The 23,801-nt window shown below is 39.9% G+C and overlaps 1 protein-coding gene across 4 annotated transcripts in view; it reads left to right on the top strand.

The window, feature by feature from the left end:
- Positions 1-23,801, top strand: part of NDE1 (nudE neurodevelopment protein 1) — a 653,710-nt gene that overhangs the window by 451,129 nt on the left and 178,780 nt on the right. For 3 of the 4 annotated variants that reach the window (XM_044089169.1, XM_044089166.1, XM_044089170.1), the window contains exon 6: positions 19,618-19,665. The exons of the other annotated variant lie outside the window; for it this stretch is intronic. In XM_044089169.1, the coding sequence (XP_043945104.1) occupies positions 19,618-19,665 (48 nt within the window). The remainder of the gene's footprint in view (positions 1-19,617; positions 19,666-23,801) is intronic. 4 annotated transcript variants of the gene reach the window in all.

Here is a 23,801-nt window from a genome sequence, read left to right as displayed (position 1 = left end):
TGAAGGACAACCCTTATTTAAAACACACCCATTTCAGAGCAAGATAACTCATACTTCGATATGTTATGAACCAAAGATGTTGGCTTGTTGGATCCCAACACTAGTTCATTATGACTGTTACCTATAGACTGGAATTCCAGTATTTCTGAAGTGTTCGTTGTTGTCCCTATATATATGTATGTGTGTATATATATATATATATATATATATATATGTATGTATATGTGTGAGGAAGAGCATATATATATATATATATATATATATATATATATATATATATATATAAAACAATGGGGTGCTCCCTACCTCCAAAAGCAGAGAAGACAAATCACAGACCTTACAGGAAACAGTCCCAATGACTTTCCTCTACTAGTTCCAAGCAGTTTCCCTTTGACAGCCCCCTATAGGAAAACTAGCACTTTTTCATCAAATTGGCTAATTGTTGCAAGACAAATGGGTTCTGAACATAGTGTCCCAAGGCTACAGGTTCCATTTTCACACTCTACACAAGATCAAAGGGCATGCCAGACCTGCCACACAATCAATGGGCAGAGAGCACAAAAACAAATTACAGCCCTCATGGACATGAGGGCCATTCAACTGAAATACCACAACAAGAGCAGGGCAAGGATTTTACTCCAGACTTTTCCTAGTACCCAGGAAGGACCAAAACCTGGAGACCAATTCTGGACCTGTCTATACTAAATACATTTATAGAAGTTCAAAATTCAAGATGTTGACTCTTCAGCAGCTACTGCCCATGCTGGGCAAGAGGGCTTAGCTCCGTAACTTTGGACCTGCATGTCCCATCAGACAATCTTGCAGAAGATACCTCAGATTCATAGCTGGCTCAATGCATTACCAATTCTCTGCACTGCCCTTTGGCTTATCCACTGTGCCCAGGGTCTTTACAAAATGCCTGGCACCAGTAATTGCATTTTGCAGACAAAAAGGAATTCAAATATATTCCTACTTGGACGACTGCCTAATTCAAGCAGAGAACAAAGACACTCTTCTGAAGCATTTGGCGTTTGCAAAAAGATTACTAATTGCCCTAGGCACAAGCAGATAAACTTAAAAGAAATCAAAACTAGTGCCCACTCTCAAGAGATAATATTCCTGGGTGCAAGCTTAAATACAACTCAGCCCAGATAAAGGCTTATCTCACGCCAGACAAGCAAAAACAAGCCTGACTACTTCAAGAAATTGGCAACAAAAACCCACTTATCTGCAAGGAAAATCCTGCAGGCCTTGGGTTTCATGGCATCCTGCGTTCTACTAATTCCATATGCCAGACTGCATATGAGGAAACTACAATGGTATCTGAAAAGTGTTTGGACTCAGCATTACACAGCCTTGAAGGCAATCACTGTACCATCATTCCTACCTACAACAGGAGCTTGATGGTGGGCAGAAGCTTGTCCCACCGACAACAGCGGTCTGCCATTCAGTTTACCCACAGCCAGACAGACACTGACAACGGATGCATCCAGATTATCCTAAGGGGGCCCATATGGCAGGAAAATGTATTCAGGAGCACGCAGCCTGCAAACCAGATGCATCTTCATCACTCAAAAGAGATGCTAGCTGTTCAAAATGCTCTGACAGCTTTCAGCGACCTGCTTCATCCAGGACAATTACTGATAAAGCGATCGACAACACTACATTCATATGGTATATAAGCTTAAGCTGAGGGGAGGTACTCATTCCTACCCCCTCTGCAGACAAGCAATGACCTTATGGGACTGCTGCATTGGCTTTTCAAGTTTCCACCTGCAAGCACAGGTTCCTGCCAGGAAGAAACAAATACTCTGGCAGATGAACTAGCAACACACCACATGGATCTACGAATGGAGACTGGATCCACAAAGTCTTCAGGATGATAATAAAGAAATGGGGATGCCCGAGACGCTGAATCTGTTGCCTCCCCCTCACAACTGTATAATTGCAGAGATTTTGCACAAGGATTTACCACAAGCAAGCATGGAAAGTGGACACCCCCTATCATTCAGCTGGAAAAATCTAACAGTATATGCTTTTCCCCACTACCTCTCCTTCCCGAGTACTCCTAAAAGGTCCAGACAAGAAGCCAAAATTGGATTCCTGATTGCACCAGGACTGGCCATACCCAGCACTTGTAACAATCCTAGAGAGCTTGTCTCAGGTCCAACATGGATATTGCCTCAAACTGTCGCACTTGCTGACCAGCAAAACAATCAGATCCTGCACAGCCAACTCAGGACCTTAAATCTGGCAGCATGGCGGATAATGTAGCCATTCAGAAACTCCTCTTTCAAAAGCTGTTATTGATGTTATCTTGGAGGCCAGGAGGCTGGTACCAGAAAAATCTTATGTGCAGAAAAATGGGAAGAGATTCACCAATGTGCTTGGAACCAAGAACAAGGTGATGACACTTCTTGCACAAATATTCCCTTCAGATTTTCAATACCTAACTGAGATGCTGAGACAAGGCCTTTCTTTCTCATCAATTAAGATTCATGCACTCTGCCATTTCTACACATTACAACGTGGAACCACCTATCTTTTCTCATCCTTTAATAAAGAGCCCAGCAGCAGTACCTCAGAGGGCCAAAAACTGTTGCGGCCTCCAAGGAAACACCAATTCCGACACCGGGACCTCAATTATGTTTTGGAAAAGAAACTCACACTGCCTCCTTTTGAGCCAGCATCAACAGGCGGATATTAAATTCTTATCTGAACAACAGCTCTGCTCCTAATCACTAACCTCTGCAAAGCCCGAGTCTCGGAGTTTGGCTTGCACTCAGCAGCTGTGGAACCTTTCTGTAATTTTTCATCCAGACAGGGTTTCTCTGAGGACAAACCCTACATTTATGCCCTAAGGTGATGTCCAGTCGGTGGCCCTCAATCAAACCATTCACTTGCTTACTACCTTTTACCCCAAATCCACAAGAACAAGGGTAGAGAAAATCCTGCATTCTTCCAGACATACACAGGCAATTCACGCTTCTACTTGGACAGAACTAAAGCTTTCAGAAAAGACTGAGCAACTCTTAGTGTCATATGCTGCAGGATCCGGGAAAGCGATCTCAAAACAGAACTATTTCCTAAATGGATAGGCCATTGCATCAAGTTTCTGCTATTCTCAACATGGCAAATCAGTGCCTAAGGAGCATTAGGCCTCATTCCTGGAAACCAGAGCCGCTGGCAGCCACTTCAGCAGCCTTCCTCCAGAAGTGCCATATAAAGAAATCTTAGAGGCTTGCGCAACTTGGAGTTCAGTGCACACACAACACAAAAGCACTTTACTACTTGCCTCCTCTACTCTAAGTCAGAGGCAGGCCGCCACTGCGAGTTCTGCGGGGCCTCACCAAGCCTCTCTAATCCTGTTCAGCCCAGCCACCACCCATCCTCAGCTTTGGGATTCAACCCAAGAGTAATGGCTGCAACAGTGAAACCACGATGAACATGAGTGACACGGTTGTTTAGCACCCACCATAAATGTAGATGTTAGGTGTATTCACTGTTGCAGTCAGATACCACCACCACCCCCCGTCTCTTTGCTAACAGGACATATCTGCACTTCTCTATCCTATACAACCTTTTTGGTGTATTTGCTTGTAAGATGAAGGAAATGTTATTTTTGTGCATGCATTTCTTATTGATATATTTTTTCAGCCACCTATTTGGGGCACATGACATCTGGGGCAAAAGAAAAACTGGAAAGAAAATGGCGTCGGCTGCATCTTTTATCCCTGGTGCCAATGACATCAGGGAGGAGGCAACAACAACCAATGCCGGGACCTAGACTTTCCAGAATTCTGGCCACGACTGGGTAGCTTCTGCCAGCAGGATAACCCAGGTAATGACTACTAACAGTGAATACACTTTCCGAATATCTACATTTATGGTAGGTACACAACTGTACTTTTTTCCTACTATGTGCATATTTCTCCCTTCTCTTGGGATTGCTCTTGTCTATGCTGGGGCACTTTCATTTTGTGAGTAAATTACACTTACGCGTTATGCCCTACACCTGGATAAGCCTACAGCTGACATATGATACTGGGAGATGTAAAGGCTTTCGGATTACGTGGCTGAACATTAGGCTAGCCTTGGCAGGAGATCCTAGATGATGAAGATACTGCAACAGTGAGTAAGACAGCTAGTGTTATGGTAGATTTTGCCTGGCTTCAACTGTACTTTCCTAGTAGACTAAAAGATGTCATGAATTAATGGCATGGTGTATAAATATAAATAAAAATATTGAAATATTCTAAAAATTCTCACTCAGAGAAGTTAATGGATAAATACTTTATGCTCGTAAACTTTGCATTCTTAAATGAGTGGAAATGTTGCAACTTGATTTTTGTTGAACATCATTGTTCATTGCATTTAAAATGAATCATCTTTCTCTTTTTAAAGAGAGTGTAAGTTGCATTTCAGCAACACTTCAGAATGTGAATTTTGTTATGCATTAAAAGATATTTTAAGTGCCCCACACACACACACACACACACACACTCTCAACTCCCACATTGAGCTTCATAGAAATCGGCTTTATGGAAGTGTAACCATTTGGTATTTCCACATTCCTGAGATATTTTAAAATTCAATTTTTCAACTAACTTTGTTTGCTTTATGTAGGATTTAGAGCATTAGCACCTCAAGACATAAGCCATGGTGAAATGACAAGTTACATGATTGTTTAACAGATTAACAAGTACAGCCTGCCGTACTGCAGAGTAGTTACATGGGTGTTTATGCTCTACTGGCTACAAAGGTTAATCCTGTTAAGCTGGATGAGACCAACCAACAAAGGACACATCCCAGAGTATACCCCCAGTGTTTACAACTTGTTTTGACAGATGCAAGTACTGAATAACTTTGCTCTTCTTTGCTGTTTTTTTTGTTTTTTCTATGTGTGTTTCTACAGAACTTGGTAGCATTGCATGTGATGCATTTTAACAGCAACAGTCCGCTATCGTCTGTTCCAAAAGCATTGTGATTTTCTCATAATTTGCCAAATAAAGCTTCTCTTTGTTTTTTTAATAGTAGACTTGCATACCTTTGGATTCCCCAAGTTTTTACTTTTATGGAGCCTATTAACCTGTTTTTTTGGATGCTACTAACTCTTGTTCCTAACATAACTGCTTTCGGCATTTTGCCAGCTTGCATTTTGTTAATTGTGACTATTCAAAAGCACGGCACTACTATGCTTAGCCTTTATACAGTCTAAAAGCATCAACAATCCAGTAACAAGCTATCCTTGTCTAATAACGCATAAAAGTAGTTTTACAATGAATAATTTTCACTGCATCACTTGGCTTCTAGTCTCTTTTCCTTACATCTTCCTCTTTTAATACAGTCTTCCGTCAGGAATTCTTCAAAGCAAGTGAAATTGGGTACTTCATTACGGGTATTTTTGAGACTCCCAAAAAACTTCACTGTTTAGAATTTCATTCTGCATGGGCGCAGAACTACCTTGTTCATTATGCTTCATGTGACTTCTTCCAAAAGACTTGACAAAATGCCAAACCCAGTTTCTGTGCATCTTTTGAGAACATGTTGCTTTACTAAAATTTCTGTGTAAACTAGCAAAATAATACTTTTCACTTTCCGGTGCCTGTGGGTGCACTGCTATACTGTGTATTATGTGGAGTCACATCACCAGGGAGTGCATCCTTCTTTCAGGAAGGTATTGGAAGGACTAGCTGTCATTTGTGGCAAGCTTTTCTGTTGTGATGATCACATTGTGTTGCATTTCACTTAACAAGCACATTTATCTTTTTAAAATTATTTCATGCTCTATAATAGTCTGCCATATGGGCATTTGTAAAGGTTGTCTTTTTGTATTGTTTTTGCCATGCTTTGGATAACAATCCACTGCATACATACTGTTTGTTTTTGTTTACCGGGGAAAGTCCAGCTGGGTACAGTGCACCTTTTTCAGTGGGAGGTCTGGGAAAGAAAAGTATAGATGTGTGTGTGTGTGTGTGTTTGCCATGTGTGTAGTGATATACCTTTAAGAAACTTTTCAGTGAGTCAGCTTTGTGCATATATGTACTGAACATGTAATGCAAGCAAGAGTGCCATTCTGAGTGAGCAGCCAGTGTGTGAGTATGCAAGTGTGTAGTTAGTCCAGTTCGATAGTTTTAAGTTTAATGTTTCCTGCCATGCATCCTGATGTATTTGTGTACAATAAACTACTTAAACACCCAAACCTCAACATCATCTTAATGCACATGATGAAGAAGCAACATGGTGTCAGAATAGGATTCAGAGCTTACGACCTTGAGGCAACTAGGTTAAGGATTTGAGAATTATACAAGGTGGATCATCCCTACTGCTCAGATGACTACTAGAAATAGGTCAGAAATGAATTACACAGGTACTAAAACTTTGTTTAAATGATTTCTTTTGCTGTAAATATAAAACAAAAGCACGCCATAGAATGGTCAAAAGCAGATTTCTTGTTGAACATAATATCCGGAACTGAGACATATTGATAAAAATATTCAAAATAATTACAAAATATGTTTGAAACAATATCCGAGATTACGCATAAAATGTACAAAAAAGGAAAACGACTGTATTTTTTCACTATATTACTACTTTGTCATATTAACAAAAGCTATTCAAAATATCTGGTGGTATTACAAAGGATTTGTGTGTGTGCTCTATTACAGTGCAAGTTATTTTGCAAAAGTAAAGTTGTTTCAAAGAATGATTTGAATATTATTATTTAAAGACATGTTACGTACAGTATTTCAAAAAAGCTTAGTGTGCATTTGAATATTATTGCCTGGGGTTATTGCATACTACACATAATTACAAGGTGCCAATTTTGCCATTCACGTTTTACTATAATCTGTGGGCATGGCTGGAAAGGATTTTGCAGACCTGGAACCTTGCCAGCCATTTGATAACATTGCAGAAAAGGTGGAGTGTGTTTTGAGCCACGAAGATACAATATTTTTCATACAGGCTGCTTTTTCTGACAGACTTCGCATGTAAAGGCATTTATTCTGTAATTGCTAGCAGGTTCAGAGGTCATTGAAAGGAAAGTTCATTTGTGTATGCACCTACTGTGTTTGCAGCTGAGGGGAATACTGGCAACCTGTATTATGGTACCAACTGAAACAAGGCAAGATCCTGAATGCGTAAATCGCAAATTTAAAAAAGAATGCAACGCACAAATCAATATTATAATGGAAGAGCACTATTTTACACAAAGGGATCAAAGGCTTGGGTGGAAGAGCTTTTGCAGATGTATATATAACTGACTTGGGAAATAAAGGCTAAAAGCAGATGCAGGTTTGGTGATTTGAGAATGAGTTGATAAAAGGCGGAGGCTTGTGGGGTATTAATAATGACACTGTGAGAGATTTTGCTTTGAGACAGTGATGTAATGTTAAATAAGGCCATTGAGATTTGTCAGGATATATGAGCTTACAGAAAAGCACACAGGTATGCTTACACAAATGAGAATAGCTGTGGAAGGCACAGTGACAAAAGCTCATGTTGATAGTATGCAGCACATGGTTAAAAGAAACTTGCCCCAAGCACATGGCAGCTACTGCAGGTCCTGTAGCAGTCCCTGGGAAGCCACAAGTTTTTCCAGCAAATTCCAGAGCATGCTCAGTGAAGCATAAGGGTGAGTTAAGCAAAGTCAAAACATGTGCCCCACCTAGCCTTCATAGTCCACTATTAAGTAATTGTGGTGGTAATCATAGAACCCAGAAGAAAAGTGCTTAGCTTTGGTCAGCAGTGTCATTCTTGCAATAGAGTGGAATTAAATTGCCACCCCTCCCCAGATGGACAGTATTCGGTTCTCGATGTAAGACTCTGGACATTGTACTGCTTCATCCAGTGTATCTATGCGCTGACAAACAAAAAAACTCGTCACTGTCTTGTCTGATTGGCTTGCTTGCTGCATTGGGAAAGAGCCAGTCAACAAGCTCTTTCCCAACACACACCAAGCAGCCAATCAACAATAGAAACTACCAGGAAACCTGCAATAATTAAGAAATAAAAAAGTGAGGCTTTCAGCTACTCTGTACCTTTTTTTTTTTTTTTTTTTTTTTTTTTAAAGGTTGTGGACTGTGATTTTGTTTCTGTTAACTTCAGAGCGAATACGGACTCTTCAGAACTCTCCAGTTTTACCCATTTTACTCATCTGTACTGTATGGGTGTCTGCTAACTCTACTTGCCTGCTCTTCTGATTGCAGTTGGGAGGACAGAGAAGTTGGAGAGGACCGTGGTGGTGAATACATCCTTTCTTTTCCCTACTGCATAGGAACAAGTTGAATTTCTGGAGCTACTATTTGTTGTTTACTGCTTAGGCCGACTGCTGCTGTGTTAGCCTGTAACCTGCTGCCCTGCTCTGATCATACCAGGAACCCTGGACTGGAGCTTGCTTTTTTGTGAATACTAGTCCCTACCAGAGACCGAGGTGGAATCAAACTTTAGTTAAACAAAAGAATTACAATTTCTTCTGTTTTTTTTTTTAGAGCTATGAAATGTCCAAATATTAAATGATATTTTTTTGTTGTTTTGTTTTCTCATAAAATGTTTTCTGGAGAGGGATTGTGAAAAAGGTTAGAGTAACTTAAAATGAATAATTTTATTGTGATGCATTGCCAAAAGCTTTGCAACCTTTAGAGTAATGGTTAACATCTGCTGATGCTCAATAGTTTTGTGCTACTGTATTGTTAACTACAGAGGCCAGGTATGCTTGCAAGCAATTAGGGTTGAACATTTTTAAGCATTATATGATGGAGAAATATGTTTTATTCCTGAGTCTCTACCTTGTTTGAATGTAAGCGCCAGCGTTTAATAGCCCTGTCCTGTCTCATGGTCTATTTTTTCATGAAGTGGCAAATCCATCTTTGTAAGAAGCAGCATTTTAAAATTTGTCCTTACACAAAGCTTAAGCTTTGTTTCTAGTTTCTTGTTAACACAAAAAGAGATTAAAATCATTTGTTGATGTCATTTGTGGATATTTGTTGAGACAATTCATTTCTATAAGGCAAATGCAAAGGTAGGTAAAACTGTTATTCTAACAACTTGCTAAAAGATGCATAAAGTAGCATTTCTTGCTTTTTCCTTGGTAGAGTTAGTGCTGTCTAGGTTTCTGTTGGTCTAGAGTTTGAAAGGTATTTGTGATATCTAGAACAGAATGTACAGATTTTGCCTAATTTTTCTCATACTGTATGGTTTCTAGCAAATGATAGAGGTTGAAGTCACTAAATATTTTTCTGGTTAGGCTTCTGTGTTTAAGAAAATGCATGGTAATGCCACCCTGTTCCTAGGATTGGAAGAGCAATATTTAAAAATTTCTCTGATTTTTGAGCCTTTGTAATGGATTCCTTCCTTTTTGAATTTGCAGTATTTTATTCAAATCCAAGAACATCCTGAATAACTTTGACGGCTACCTAGTTTGTCTTTATGCAGAGAATTATTACTATTTGTAGCCAGAGGATATTACGATTGTTGAAGCTTCACCATGTATTTCTTTATCATCTTGTCAGCCTACCATATATGTCTGAGGCTTTTGCTGTCGAGCTGTGTCCAGACTCCAGCTGGATATGCTTTTCTGTCGGGTTCTGCGTATGCAGTAACAGTTGAGGGTCTTAACTTGGGACAGTAGAATACACTGTTGCTTTTATTATCCCTGAGCCACAGAGTTTTGAAGTCACGGTTGAATACCTTCTTTGTATGTTATGCTGTCGCACCAGAGTTTATGTGTGTAACAGCTGCAGAAAAGTCCCTCAGACAGGAGTTGCGCACACCTGCCTTTTCATTGCTTGACCTCCACTGTTTAATTTTACAGGTGAAGTCTGTATCTTCTTTCATGTGCTTTTTCTCTTATGTCAAAGGTGTAAAGAGTCTAGAGATTCACATGTGGATGTGAGCAAGTATCTCTGGCTGTTATTTGACACAGACCCTACCAGGCACTACTGTTGGTCCACATAATAGTATCTTGGTTTTGTATTAATGGCTGTTTTTCGTTTATTGTAGTGGTGTTTGAGCAAAGGATACTGCAAGAATCACGTATTCAGGGAAAAATCAGTGGATTAGCAAGAGAGGGAGGCTGGAAGAGTCTCCCCTAAGGAGTTTTCTGCACTAATAAGGCTTGGGAGCAAAAAGCTACTCATGGGTGTGGCCTGTTTCCAGAAATGCACAGATGCCTTGTGGCAAAGTGCCACATCTTCTGGAACTTGTCTTTCACTGTAATAAAGTATGGAAGTGAGGAAAAACCACTGAAAGAAGCCACCAGAAGTCAGACCGAAACATCAGCCCAAAGCTTTCAGGCCCAGAGGCAGAACTTTGTAAGCTGACAGTTTATTCATGCCGTAATTACTGTGCGGCAGTGGAAGCTTCCAGTGACTGCAGCTTGAAGTGACAGCAGTCTATCATGAGTGGGGAAACAATCACTCGTGCCATGTACCCATGGGCTGTGGAGTGTAAGCTGGCACAGTCCGTTTTTCTCTGTTTCTACTTTGGCTTCGAAATTCAACTGTGGGGAAGACAAAATCTATGAGGAAGTATTGTAATGAATGTATTTGCACCTCATTCTGGAGGAGCTCCTTCTCTGCAAGGAACTTGGCATTTCCTATTTCTCAGTGGGGTCTAATGCATCCAATAAAGGGAACAGAAAAATGGTCTCCCTGGTTATTCAATATACTCACAGCCATGGGTGGCCACAACCAGAAACTTGTAGGTTCTATAAGGATCATAACTCTAAAAGTGCGAATGCATCTTTACAAAATAAAAAGGTTTATCCTTTTGTGCAGAAAAGGACTAAAAGTACAAAACATTGTTGACAGCTATGCATGAGACAATGCCTCAGTTAATTATTGAAAACACCTGAGGTCTGTTTTTAAATGTTTGAAATCTGAGGGTGCCTCACATCTGTTGCAGCAAACTGTTGTATGCAACATAATACTTAACTGGTGTGCAAAAGAATGCAAGTGGAAGTCCCTTGCAAGGTTTGATGTGGAGACTCTGGTTTTGAAAGTACATCTTGAGTTTTCGTTTTCTCAACACCTGTTAAAAACTGGCACTGTTGAAAGACTTCTATTCTTTCAAGACCAGGACTTTAAGGAAGTTGTGCAGCATGTTTCACAAAGGTGGCTGTCTGGTGAGGTTGGTAGAATGCTGGCCTGCTGTTAAGTTATTAGTCAAGGGTCACAGTTTCACCCCCTTATCACAAAGATTTGTGGAGGCTGATGAGGATGGCATCAGTGGGGATATCTCCAAGGCAGAGTGCTGCAGCCCATTTCATGCACACTACATCCTTTAGGGTATTTTGCAGAGTCCATAGCAAAACCTGAAAGGTGATAACGCTGTCTGCTGCAAGGAGTTGTACACAGTGATGGAAAGTGCTTAAAGATGAGTTGCAGAGAAAGGCTAGATGACCAGTTGCTTTGGTGTTGAAGTTTACTGCCGTCTGCCTTAAAGCATTTTACTCCAGCTGTGGTGGCACCCGAAAAGCATGGTCTGTAGTGACTTCTGTGATTTGAGAGCAGTAAAGCACTTACCTCACAGTGGTTTTGACTATCAATAATAGTCCTTTAAAGCTATGCAGGTCCTCAGCCTCCAACATCCTGTAACTTGGCCAGAACTGCACGTACAGTTGCGAGACATTTTCAAATTGGATGTAGCCAGACATTGAAGCACTTTACTCCAGACTACTGCACTTTAACTGCTGCATTGCCAGCCGTGTTACGCAGATGACAGAGGCATTTAGTAAAGGCTCCAGACTTCATAACACTTTACAAAACTGGTGCAGTTTACCCTTTCAATTCCCCCCAGCGTAGCCAACTTACCGTTGAAGAGTTTTTTCACTTCACGGGAATGCATGGGCTGATATAGAAACTGCTTGTGTCTCTCTTGAAGGCTGAGTTGCAGGTCAAGCTAAATTTTAACATGAGTTTTTCACAATTTTATTTCATTTTGTAAAAGTAACCAGCCATTACTTGAGGGCCATGAATCGAGATACAAAACCGCATAGCCGAAATATAAGCAATGATTTTCCAGCAAAAGAAAAATTCTGACAAAGACACTTTATACAGTTGGTAGTTTTTTCCATGCTTGTTTTGTCTTTCATCCAGTAAATTGTCATTTTTGATGTACTGTTGTGTGTAGTGAACCCTTAATGTACTGCTTTTGAATGAATTACTGTTAAATATTTTTTTCTGACACATCTAGAGTCATCATTATATTTTTTTTCCATTTAGAGTACTACCTGCATGTGGTAACTTAGACTTGTGCTGAAGGGTTAGTAGTTTTCCCCATGTACTTGTTTCATCCAGTAGTGGTGTCGTTTGATGTACTGTTATGTACTAATATACTGTTTTACAATGTATTGAACCCTTGAATGAGTACTGCTAAATAAAGTTTAATTTACATACATCTGATTCATTGCAAATGCTTTCCATTTGAAAAGTAGTAATTGTATGTGATATTCTAGAGCTTGTGCTGAAGGATGTTGCTGCTAAAAGACATGGTTACTAAAGGGAATGAGTGTGTGGCTAGATTGTGTGGGGTGGGGAGGCTTGTTTTTCAAAAAATGGCACAATAGAAAGGTGGCAACCTTAAGTGGAAGGAGCATTCCAGGAGCAATCTGATCAATTAGAAAACTGCTTGACCCTTCTTTTATGTTGATGGGTGTGTCTGTGCTTAGAGTTGAAACAGTTCCAATGCTGTGGATTTATGGGCGTAGATTTTATGGGCATGAGAATGAAATCTTTGGCACTATTTCTAATTAATTAGAATCCTCCTATGTAGAGTTCAAAGTAGATAGTGGCTCAAAGTGTCCAAATCAGAAGTTGTTCTGCAGCTTTTATTCTAACAAGCGTCTCTGCTGACATGGCCAAATGCAAAGTGTCTGAAGCTTGTTGTATGGTGGTGAAGAGATTCAAACCAAAGGCTCAGTAGTGCTTTTCATGTTACTGTGTTGTTGGGAACAGGTATGACTTGCAATTTTGTTGTCGAGGCTGAGACAGTGCGGTCATTCTTAGGCCTCGGAGACTGTTTTGAAAATGGGAAAACTTTCACTTAAGGGAAGTTCACCATGTAAGCCTGCGACAACAGCTCAAATTTCACCCAGACTGGCATTTTTCTGAAATTAATGGTGTGATATTTTTGCGAGACAATCCTAGGCAACTTACCAGTTGTGTGCTCCAGGAGAGTAAAGACCGAGGTCATCCCAGTTATCAGACCATCATGAAAAGTTCCGAAGTAGCTGTGTAGAGCAAAGCCGAGCTACACAAAATGAATTGCCACTGGGAGATAATGGTTGTCCAGTAGAAGAACCTACTGAATATGGGTATCTTACCATGGTGGTGAAAGCTCATAAAGAAAAGCTCAGATTGACATCAGAGATATGTATTCATCAAGAGATCTGAACAAAGCATTAAAAGGCCTCCTCATCCAATGAAGGTACATTCAGAGGTTGCTGCCCTTATGCCAAATGCCACTGTTTTTTTCTGTGGAAATAAATAATATAAAAAAAAAAAAAAACCGCTTGTCTGTAACAGATGTTGTTAAAAAGAAATACATTGTTTTCCAACACTGTCTCAGTCAAAAAACAAAGAAAATCTATGTTTGTGTGTGTATAATCTGTAGTGCTAAGCAGAAATGACTTAAGAAAAGCCAGTCCCTGTTCATTGGGGATACAAGTAAAAAGCGAAACTACATCCATTGTTACTAATATAATATTATCAGATGTAGGAAATTCACTGATTTTGGAATAAAAACTTCTCAAAAATTGTTCCGTGTCTTGCAATACTGGTTCATAAGTGGCTAAACATTTTTTAAGCTGGCTATCAAGATAAATGGAGATTGGTTCCGTCAGCCAACCAGCCCCAGATACTATGGGTCTAAGTTCAGGGGTATGAGGATTTTTATGAATCTTGGGTAACCCATTTATTATGGGAATAAGTGGAAACAACATAAAAATAAGAAAAAAGATCTTCACTCAAAAGCCCTAAATTTTTACATTCTTGAAGGGCGTTCGCTATTCTAACTTGCATCATCAAACGAAATCACTACATAAGACCCACTTGTTAACAATTCCATCATTTTTCGAAAATAATACTCACTGTCCAGCACAACTATAAGGGCCGCCCTTATCTGCCGCCCTTAAAATAATGTCTTTGTTCTGACTTAGCCTCAGTAAAGCTTCATTCTCCTGTTCAGTTAAGTTGTTTTTCATTGTTGTGCTAGAACGTGTGAACTCATCATATAGTTGTGATTCCACCGCTTTAATGAAAGTATCAAGGTTGGGTTGCAAGTGAGGTGTGAAGACACTTCTCCTTTTGAAGTCCACATTAGAATTAGGGACAACATTACTATGGTCAGAACCATACAAGATTTTTAGTGAGACTCTATGCACAAATAACCTCACAGAAAGGAGAGCTTGGCTAATATCCATGCGTGTAGTAGGTATAAAGGACAACCCCTTATTTAAAACACACATTTCAGAGCAAGATAACTCATACTTCGATATGTTATGAACCAAAGATGTTGGCTTGTTGGATCCCAACACTAGTTCATTATGACTGTTACCTATAGACTGGAATTCCAGTATTTCTGAAGTGTTCGTTGTTGTCCCTATATATATGTATGTGTGTGTATATATATATATATATATATATATGTATGTATATGTGTATGTATATATATATATATATATATATATATATATATATATATATATATATATATATAAACAATGGGGTGCTCCTACCTCCAAAAGCAGAGAAGACAAATCACAGCCTTACAGGAAACAGTCCCAATGACTTTCCTCTACTAGTTCCAAGCAGTTTCCCTTTGACAGCCCCCTTAGGGGGAAAACTAGCACTTTTTTCATCAAATTGGCTAATTGTTACCCAAGACAAATGGGTTCTGAACATAGTGTCCCAAGGCTACAGGTTCCATTTTCACACTCTACCAAGATCAAAGGGCATGCCAGACCTGCCACACAATCAATGGGCAGAGGCACAAAAACAAATTACAGCCCTCATGGACATGAGGGCCATTCAGCAAGTACCACAACAAGAGCAGGGGCAAGGATTTTACTCCAGACTTTTCCTAGTACCCAGGAAGGACAAAACCTGGAGACCAATTCTGGACCTGTCTATACTAAATACATTTATAGAAGTTCAAAATTCAAGATGTTGACTCTTCAGCAGCTACTGCCCATGCTGGGCAAGAGGGCTTGGCTCGTAACTTTGGACCTGCATGTCCCATCAGACAATCTTGCAGAAGATACCTCAGATTCATAGCTGGCTCAATGCATTACCAATTCTCTGCACTGCCCTTTGGCTTATCCACTGTGCCCAGGGTCTTTACAAAATGCCTGGCACCAGTAATTGCATTTTGCAGACAAAAAGGAATTCAAATATATTCCTACTTGGACGACTGCCTAATTCAAGCAGAGAACAAAGACACTCTTCTGAAGCATTTGGCGTTTGCAAAAAGATTACTAATTGCCCTAGGGTACACAGTAAACGAAAAGAAATCAAAACTAGTGCCCTCTCAAGAGATAATATTCCTGGGTGCAAGCTTAAATACAACTGCCCAGATGGCTTATCTCACGCCAGACAAGCAAAAACAACTGACTACTTCAAGAAATTGGCAACAAAAACCCACTTATCTGCAAGGAAAATCCTGCAGGCCTTGGGTTTCATGGCATCCTGCGTTCTACTAATTCCATATGCCAGACTGCATATGAGGAAACTACAATGGTATCTGAAAAGTGTTTGGACTCAGCATTGCCACAGCCTGGAGGCAGTAATTGCACTCATTCCCTGCCTACAACAGGAGCTTCGATGGTGGGCAGAAGCTTGTCACCACAACAAGGGTCTGCCATTCAGTTTACCCACAGCCAGACAGACACTGACAACGGATGCATCAGATTATCCCTGGGGGGGCCCATATGGCAGGAAAATGTATTCAGGGCACATGGCCTGCAAACCAGATGCATCTTCACATCACTCAAAAAGAGATGCTAGCTGTTCAAAATGCTCTGACAGCTTTCAAGGACCTGCTTCATCCAGGACAATTACTGATAAAGACGGACAACACTACATTCATATGGTATATAAGCAAGCAGGGAGGTACTCATTCCTACCCCCTCTGCAGACAAGCAATGACCTTATGGGACACAACATTGGCTTTTCAAGTTCACCTGCAAGCACAGTTCCTGCCAGGAAAAACAAATACTCTGGCAGATGAACTAAGCAGCAACCACATGGATCCCCACGAATGGAGACTGGATCCACAAGTCTTCAGGATGATAATAAGGAAATGGGGATGCCCAGACATAGATCTATTTGCCTCCCCTCACAACTGTTAATTGCAGAGATTTTGCACAAGGATTTACCACAAGCAAGCATGGAAAGTGGACACCCTATCATTCAGCTGGAAAAATCTAACAGTATATGCTTTTCCCCCACTACCTCTCCTTCCCAGAGTACTCCTAAAGGTCAGACAAGAGAAGCCAAAATTGATTCTGATTGCACCAGACTGGCCATGCCAGCACTTGTAACCCAATCCTAAAGAGCTTGTCTCAAGGTCCAGCATGGATATTGCCTCAAACTTATCACTTGCTGACCCAACAAAACAATCAGATCCTGCACAGCCAACTCAGGACCTTAAATCTGGCAGCATGGCAGATAATGTAGCCATTCAGAAAACTCCTCTTTCAAAAGCTGTTATTGATGTTATCTTGGAGGCCAGGAGGCCCAGTACCAGAAAATCTTATGCAGAAAAATGGAAGAGATTCTGTGCTTGGAACCAAGAACAAGGTATTGACACTTCTGCACCAAATATTCCTCAGATTTTACAATACCTAACTGAGATGCTGAACAAAGGCCTTTCTTTCTCATCAATTAAGATTCATGCCTCTGCCATTTCTACACATTACAACGTGGAACCACCTATCTTTTCTCATCCTTTAATAAGGCAGTACCTCAGAGGGGCCAAAAACATTAGGCCTCCAAGGAGAGCACCAATTCCGGCCTGGGACCTCAATTATGTTTTGGAAAAACTCACACTGCCTCCTTTTGAGCCAGCATCAACAGCGGATATTAAATTCTTATCCTAGAAAACAGCTCTGCTCCTAATCATAACCTCTGCAAGGCGAGTCTCGGAGTTACAAGCACTCATGGCTGTGGAACCTTTCATAATTTTTCATCCAGACAGGGTTTCTCTGAGGACAAACCCTACATTTATGCCTAAGGTGATGTCCAGTGTGGCCCTCAATCAAACCATTCACTTGCCTACCTTTTACCCAAATCCACAGAACAAGGGTGAGAAAATCCTGCATTCTTTGGACATACACAGGCAGTTACGCTTCTACTTGGACAGAACTAAAGCTTTCAGAAAGACTGAGCAACTCTTAGTGTCATATGCTGCAGGATCACAAGGAAAGGCGATCTCAAAACAGACTATTTCTAAATGGATAGGCCATTGCATCCGTTTCTGCTATTCTCAACATGGCAAATCAGTGCCTAAGGGCATTAGGCCTCATTCCACCAGAGCAGCAGCCACTTCAGCAGCCTTCCTCAGAGAAGTACCAACCAAAGAAATCTTAGAGGCTGCAACTTGGAGTTCAGTGCACACCTTTACAAAGCACTACTACTTGCCTCTCTACTCTAAGTCCAGAGCAGGCTTCGCCACTGCAGTTCTGCAGGGCCTCATAGCCTCTCCTAATCCTGTTTAGCCCAGCCACCCATCCTCAGCTTTGGGATTCAACCCAAGAGTAATGACTGCAACAGTGAAACACGATGAACATAGTACAGTTGTGTACCCACCATAAATGTAGATGTTAGAGTGTATTCACTGTTGCAGTCCAGGTTACCCACCCACCACCCCCCGTCTCTTTGCTGGGACATATCTGCACTTCTCTATCCTATACAACCTTTTTGGTGTATTTGCTTGTAGATGAAGGAAATGTTATTTTTGTGCATGCATTTCTTATTGATATATTTTTCAGCCTACCTATTTGGGGCACATGACATCTGGGGCAAGAAAAACTGAAGAAAATGGCGTCGGCTGCATCTTTTATACCCCTGGTGCAATGACATCAGGGAGGAGGCAACAGCAACCAATGCCGGACCTAGACTTTGGAATTCTGGCCGACTGCGGGTAGCCTGCCAGCAGGATAACCCAAGAGTAATGACTACAACAGTGAATACACTCGAATATCTACATTTATGGTAGGTACACAACTGTACTTTTTTCCTACATGTGCATGTTCTCCCTTCTCTTGGGATTGCTCTTGTCCTGCTGGGGCACTTCATTTGTGAGTAAGTACACCACGTTTATGCCCTACACCTGGATAAGCCTACAGCTGACATATGATACTGGGAGGATGTAAAGGCTTTGGATTACTGGCTGAACATTGGGCTAGCCTTGGCAGGAGATCCCATAGATGACGAATACTGCAACAGTGAGTAAGACAGCTAGTGTTATGGTAAGATTTTACACAACTGTACTTTCCTAGTAGACTAAAGATGTCATGAATTAATGGCATGGGTATAAATATAAATAAAAATATTGAAATATTCTAAAAATTCTCACTCAAGTTAATGGATAAATACTTTATAAGTAAACTGCATTCTTAAATGAGTAAATATTTAACCGATTTTTTGTTGAACATCATTGTTCATTGCATTTAAAAATGAATCATCTTTCTCTTTTTAAGAGAGTGTAAGTTGCATTTCAGCAACACTTCAGAATGTAAGATTTTGTTATGCATTAAAAGATATTTTAGTGCCCCCCCCCCCCCCCCACACACACACACACACACACACTCTCAACTCCCATTGAGCTTCATAGAAATCAGCTTTATGGAAGTGTAACCATTTTGGTATTTCCACATTCCTGAGATATTTTAAAATTCTAATTTTCAACTAACTTTGTTTGCTTTATGTAGGATTTAGAGCATTAGCACCTCAAGACATAAGCCATGGTATGACAAGTTACATGATTGTTTAACAGATTAACAGTACAGCCTGCGTACTGCACAGGTAGTTACATAGGTGTTTATGCTCTTACGGCTACAAGGTTAATCCTGTTAAGCTGGATGAGACCAACCAACAAAAGGACACATCCCAGAGTATACAGTGTTTACAGCTTGTTTTGACAGATGCAGTACTGAATAACTTTGCTCTTCTTTGCTGTTTTTTTTATTTTTTTCTATGTGTGTTTCTGAACTTGGTAGCATTGCATGTGATGCATTTTAAACAACAGTCACATACGTCTGTTCCAAAAGCATTTGTGATTTTCTCATAATTTGCCAAATAAAGCTTCTCTTTGTTTTTAATAGTAGACTTGCATACCTTTGGATTCCCCAGGATTTTACTTTTATGGAGCTATTAACCTGTTTTTGGATGCTACATAACTCTTGTTCAGCATAGCTGCTCGGCATTTTTTGCCAGCTTGCATTTTGTTAATTGTGACTATTCAAAGCACATTTTCTCTATGTAGCCTTTATACAGTCTAAAAGCATCAACAATCCAGTAACAAGCTATCCTTGTCTAATAACATAGTAGTTTTAATGAATAATTTTCACTGCATCATGGCCTAGTCTCTTTTCCTTGTCTTCCTCTTTTATTACAGTCTTCCGTCAGAATTCTTCAAGCAAGTGAAATTGGGTCTTCATTACAGGTATTTTTGAGGACTCCCAAAAACTTCACTGTTTAGATTTCATTCTGCATGGGCGCAGACTACCTTGTTCATTATGCTTCATGTGACTTCTTCCAAAAGACTTGACAAAATGCCAAACCAGTTTCTGTGCATCTTTTGAGAACATGTTGCTTTACTAAATTTCTGTGTAAACTAGCAAAAATGTACTTTTCACTCGAGTGCCTGTAGGTGCACTGCTATACTGTGTATTATGTAAGGAGTCACATCACCAAAGTGCATCCTTCTTTCAGGAAGGTATTGGAAGGACTAGCTGTCATTTGGCAAGCTTTCTGTTGTGATGATCACATTGTGTTGCATTTCACTTAACAAGCACATTATCTTTTTAAGGGTATTTCATGCTCTATAGTCTGCCATATGGGCATTTGTAAAGGTTGTCTTTTGTATTGTTTTTGCCATGCTTTGGATAACAATCCACTGCATACATACTGTTTGTTTTGTTTACCGGGGAAAGTCCAGCTGGGTACAGTGCACCTTTTCAGTGGAGGTCTGGGAAGAAAAGTATAGATGTGTGTGTGTGTGTGTGTTTGTGTGTGTATGTGTGATATACCTTTAAGAAGCTTTCCAGTGAGTCAGCACATGCATATATGTACTGAACATGTGCAAGCAAGAGTGCCATTCTGAGTGAGCAGCCAGTGTGTGAGTATGCAAGTGTGTAGTTAGTCAGTTCGATAGTTTAAGTTTAATGTTCCTGCCATGCATCCTGATGTATTTGTGTACAATAAACTACTTAAACACCCAAACCTCAACATCATCTTAATGCACATATGAAGAGCAACATGGTGTCAGAATGGGATTCAGAGCTTACAGCCTTGAGGCAACTGGTTAAAGTTTGAGAATTATACAAGAGTGGATCATCCCTACTGCTCAGATGACTCACAAAATAGGTCAGAAATGAATTACAGGTACTAAAACTTGTTTAAATGATTTCTTTTGCTGTAAATATAAAACAAAGCACGCAGAATGGTCAAAACGAATTTCTTGTTGAACATAATATCCGGAACTGAGACATATTGATAAAAATATTCAAAATAATTACAAAAATGTTTGAAACAATATCCGAATTACATAAAATGTACAAAAAAGGGAAAACGACTGTATTTTTTCACTATGTGCTACTTTGTCATATTAACTAAAGCTATTCAAAATATCTGAAGTGTGCAAAGTTTGTGTGTGTGCTCTATTACAGTGCAGTTATTTTGCAAAGTAAAGTTGTTTCAAAGAATATTTGAATATTGTTATTTAAAGCATATTTCGTACAGTATTTCAAAAAGCTTAGTGTGCATTTGAATATTATTGCCTGGGGTGTGCATACATAATTACAAGGTGCCAATTTTGCATTGCGTTTTACTATAATCTGTGGGCATGGCTGAAGGATTTTGCAGACCTGGAACCCTTGTGTTTGATAACATTGCAGAAAATTGGAGTGTGTTTGAGCACGAATACAATATTTTCATACAGGCTGCTTTTTCTGACAGACTCGCATGTAAAGGCATTTATTCTACTTAATTTAGCAGGTTCAGAGGTCATTGAAAGAGAGCGTTCATTTGTGTATGCACCTACTGTGTTTGCAGCTGAGGGGGAATACTGCTGTATTGTGGTACCAACTGAAACAAGGGAAGATCCTGAATGCTTAAATCGCAAATTTAAAAAAGGATGCAACCCACAAATGAATATTATAATGGAAGAGCACTATTTTACACAAGGGATCAAAGGCTTGGTGAAACTTTTGCAGTGTATATATAACTGACTTGGGAAATAAGGCTAAAACGTGCAGGTTTGGTGATTTGAGAGATGAGTTGATAAAAGGCAGGCTTGTGGGGTATTAATAATGACACTGTGAGAGATTTTGCTTTGAGACAGTGATGTAATGTTAAATAAGGCCATTGAGATTTGTCAGATATATGAGCTTACAGAAAAGCACACAGGTATGCTTACAAATGAGAATAGCTGTGGAAGGCACAGTGACAAAGCTCATGTTGATAGTATGCAGCACATGGTTAAAAGAAACTTGCCCCAAGCACATGGCAGCTACTGCAGGTCCTGTAGCAGTCCCTGGGAAGCCACAAGTTTTTCCAGCAAATTCCAGAGCATGCTCAGTGAAGCATAAGGGTGAGTTAGCAAAGTCAAAACATGTGCCCCCACCTAGCTTCATAGTCCACTGTCGTAATTGTGGTGGTAATCATGAACCCAGAAGAGAAAAGTGCTTAGCTTTTGGTCAGCAGTGTCATTCTTGCAATAAGTGGAATTAAATTGCCACCCCTCCCCCCCGGAGTGGACAGTATTCCGGTTCTCGATGTAAGACTCTGGACATTGTACTGCTTCATCAGTGTATCTGTACGCTGACAAACAAAAATACGTCACTGTCTTGTCTGATTGGCTGCTTGCTGCATTGGGAAAGAGCCAGTCAACAAGCTCTTTTCCCAACACACACCAAGCAGCCAATCAACAATAGAAACTACCAGGAAACCTGCAATAATTAAGAAATAAAAAAGTGAGGCTTTCAGCTACTCTGTACCTTTTTTTTTTTTTTTTTTTTTTTTTTTAAAGGTTGTGGACTGTGATTTTGTTTCTGTTAACTTCAGAGCAGATACGGACTCTTCAGAACTCTCCAGTTTTACCCATTTTACTCATCTGTACTGTATGGGTGTCTGCTAACTCTACTTGCCTGCTCTTCTGATTGCAGTTGGGAGGACAGAGAAGTTGGAGAGGACCGTGGTGGTGAATACATCCTTTCTTTTCCCTACTGCATAGGAACAAGTTGAATTTCTGGGCTACTATTTGTTGTTTACTGCCCGACTGCTGCTGTGTTAGCCTGTAACCTGCCTGCCCTGCTCTGATCATACCAGGAACCCTGGACTGGAGCTTGCTTTTGTGAATACTAGTCCTGCAGAGATAAGTGGAATCAAACTTTAGTTAAACAAAGAATTTGATTTCTTCTGTTTTTTTTTTTTTTTTAGGCTATGAAATGTCCAAATATTGCGTGATATTTTTTTGTTTGTTTCTCATAAAATGTTTTCTGGAGAGGATTGAGTTAGAGTAACTTAAAATGAATAATTTTATTGTGATGCATTGCCAAGCTTTGCAACCTTTAGAGTAATGGTTAACATCTGCTGATGCTCCAATAGTTTTTGTGCTACTGTATTGTGCTAAGAGGCCAGGTATGCTTGCAAGCAATTAGGGTTGAACATTTTTAAGCATTATATGATGGAAATATGTTTTATTCTAGTCTCTATATGTTTGAATGTAGCGCCAGCGTTTGTGTCTGTCTCATATTGGTCTATTTTTCATAGTGGCAAATCACATCTTTGTAAGAGCAGCATTTTAAATTTGTCCTTTTTAAGCTTAAGCTTTGTTCTAGTTTCTTGTGCTAAGAGATTAAATCATTTGTTGATGTCATTTGTGGATATTTGTTAGACAATTCATTTCTATAAGGAAATGCAAAGTAGAGTAAAAACTGTTATTCTAACAACTTGCTAAGATTATAAAGTAGCATTTCTGCCTGTGATTAGTGCTGTCTAGGTTTCTTGGTCTAAGAGTTTGAAAGGTATTGTGATATCTAGAACAGAATGTACAGATTTTTGCCTAATTTTTCTCATACTGTATGGATTTCTAGCAAATGATAGAGGGTTGAAGTCACTAAATATTTTTCTGTTAGGCTTCTGTGTTTAAGAAAATGCATGGTAATGCCACCTGTTCTAGGATTGGAAGAGCAATATTTAAAAATTTCTCTGATTTTTGAGCCTTTGTAATGGATTCCTTTTTGAATTTGCAGTATTTTATTCAAATCAGAACATCTGAATACTTTGACATGCCTAGTTTGTCTTTATGCAAGTTATTACTGTTGTAGCCAGAGGATATTACGATTGTTGAGCTACCATGTATTTCTTTATCATCTTGTCAGCCTACAATATGTCTGAACTTTGCTGTCGAGCTGTGTCCAGACTCAGCTGGATAACTTTCTGTCGGGTTCTGCGTAACGGTAACAGTTGAGGGTCTTAACTTGGGACAGTAGTTACTGTTGCTTTAGTATCTGAGCCACAGGTTTTAGTCACGGTTGAATGCCTTCTTTGTATGTTATGCTGTCGCACCAGGTTTGT

This window comes from Protopterus annectens, chromosome 12.part0 (genome assembly GCF_019279795.1).
Source record: "Protopterus annectens isolate FY-2018-M chromosome 12.part0, PAN1.0, whole genome shotgun sequence".
In the NCBI taxonomy this organism is placed as follows: Eukaryota; Metazoa; Chordata; order Ceratodontiformes; family Protopteridae; genus Protopterus; species Protopterus annectens.
The sequence above is the reverse complement of the archived record's forward strand: the minus strand, read 5'-3'. Positions and strand labels throughout refer to the sequence as shown.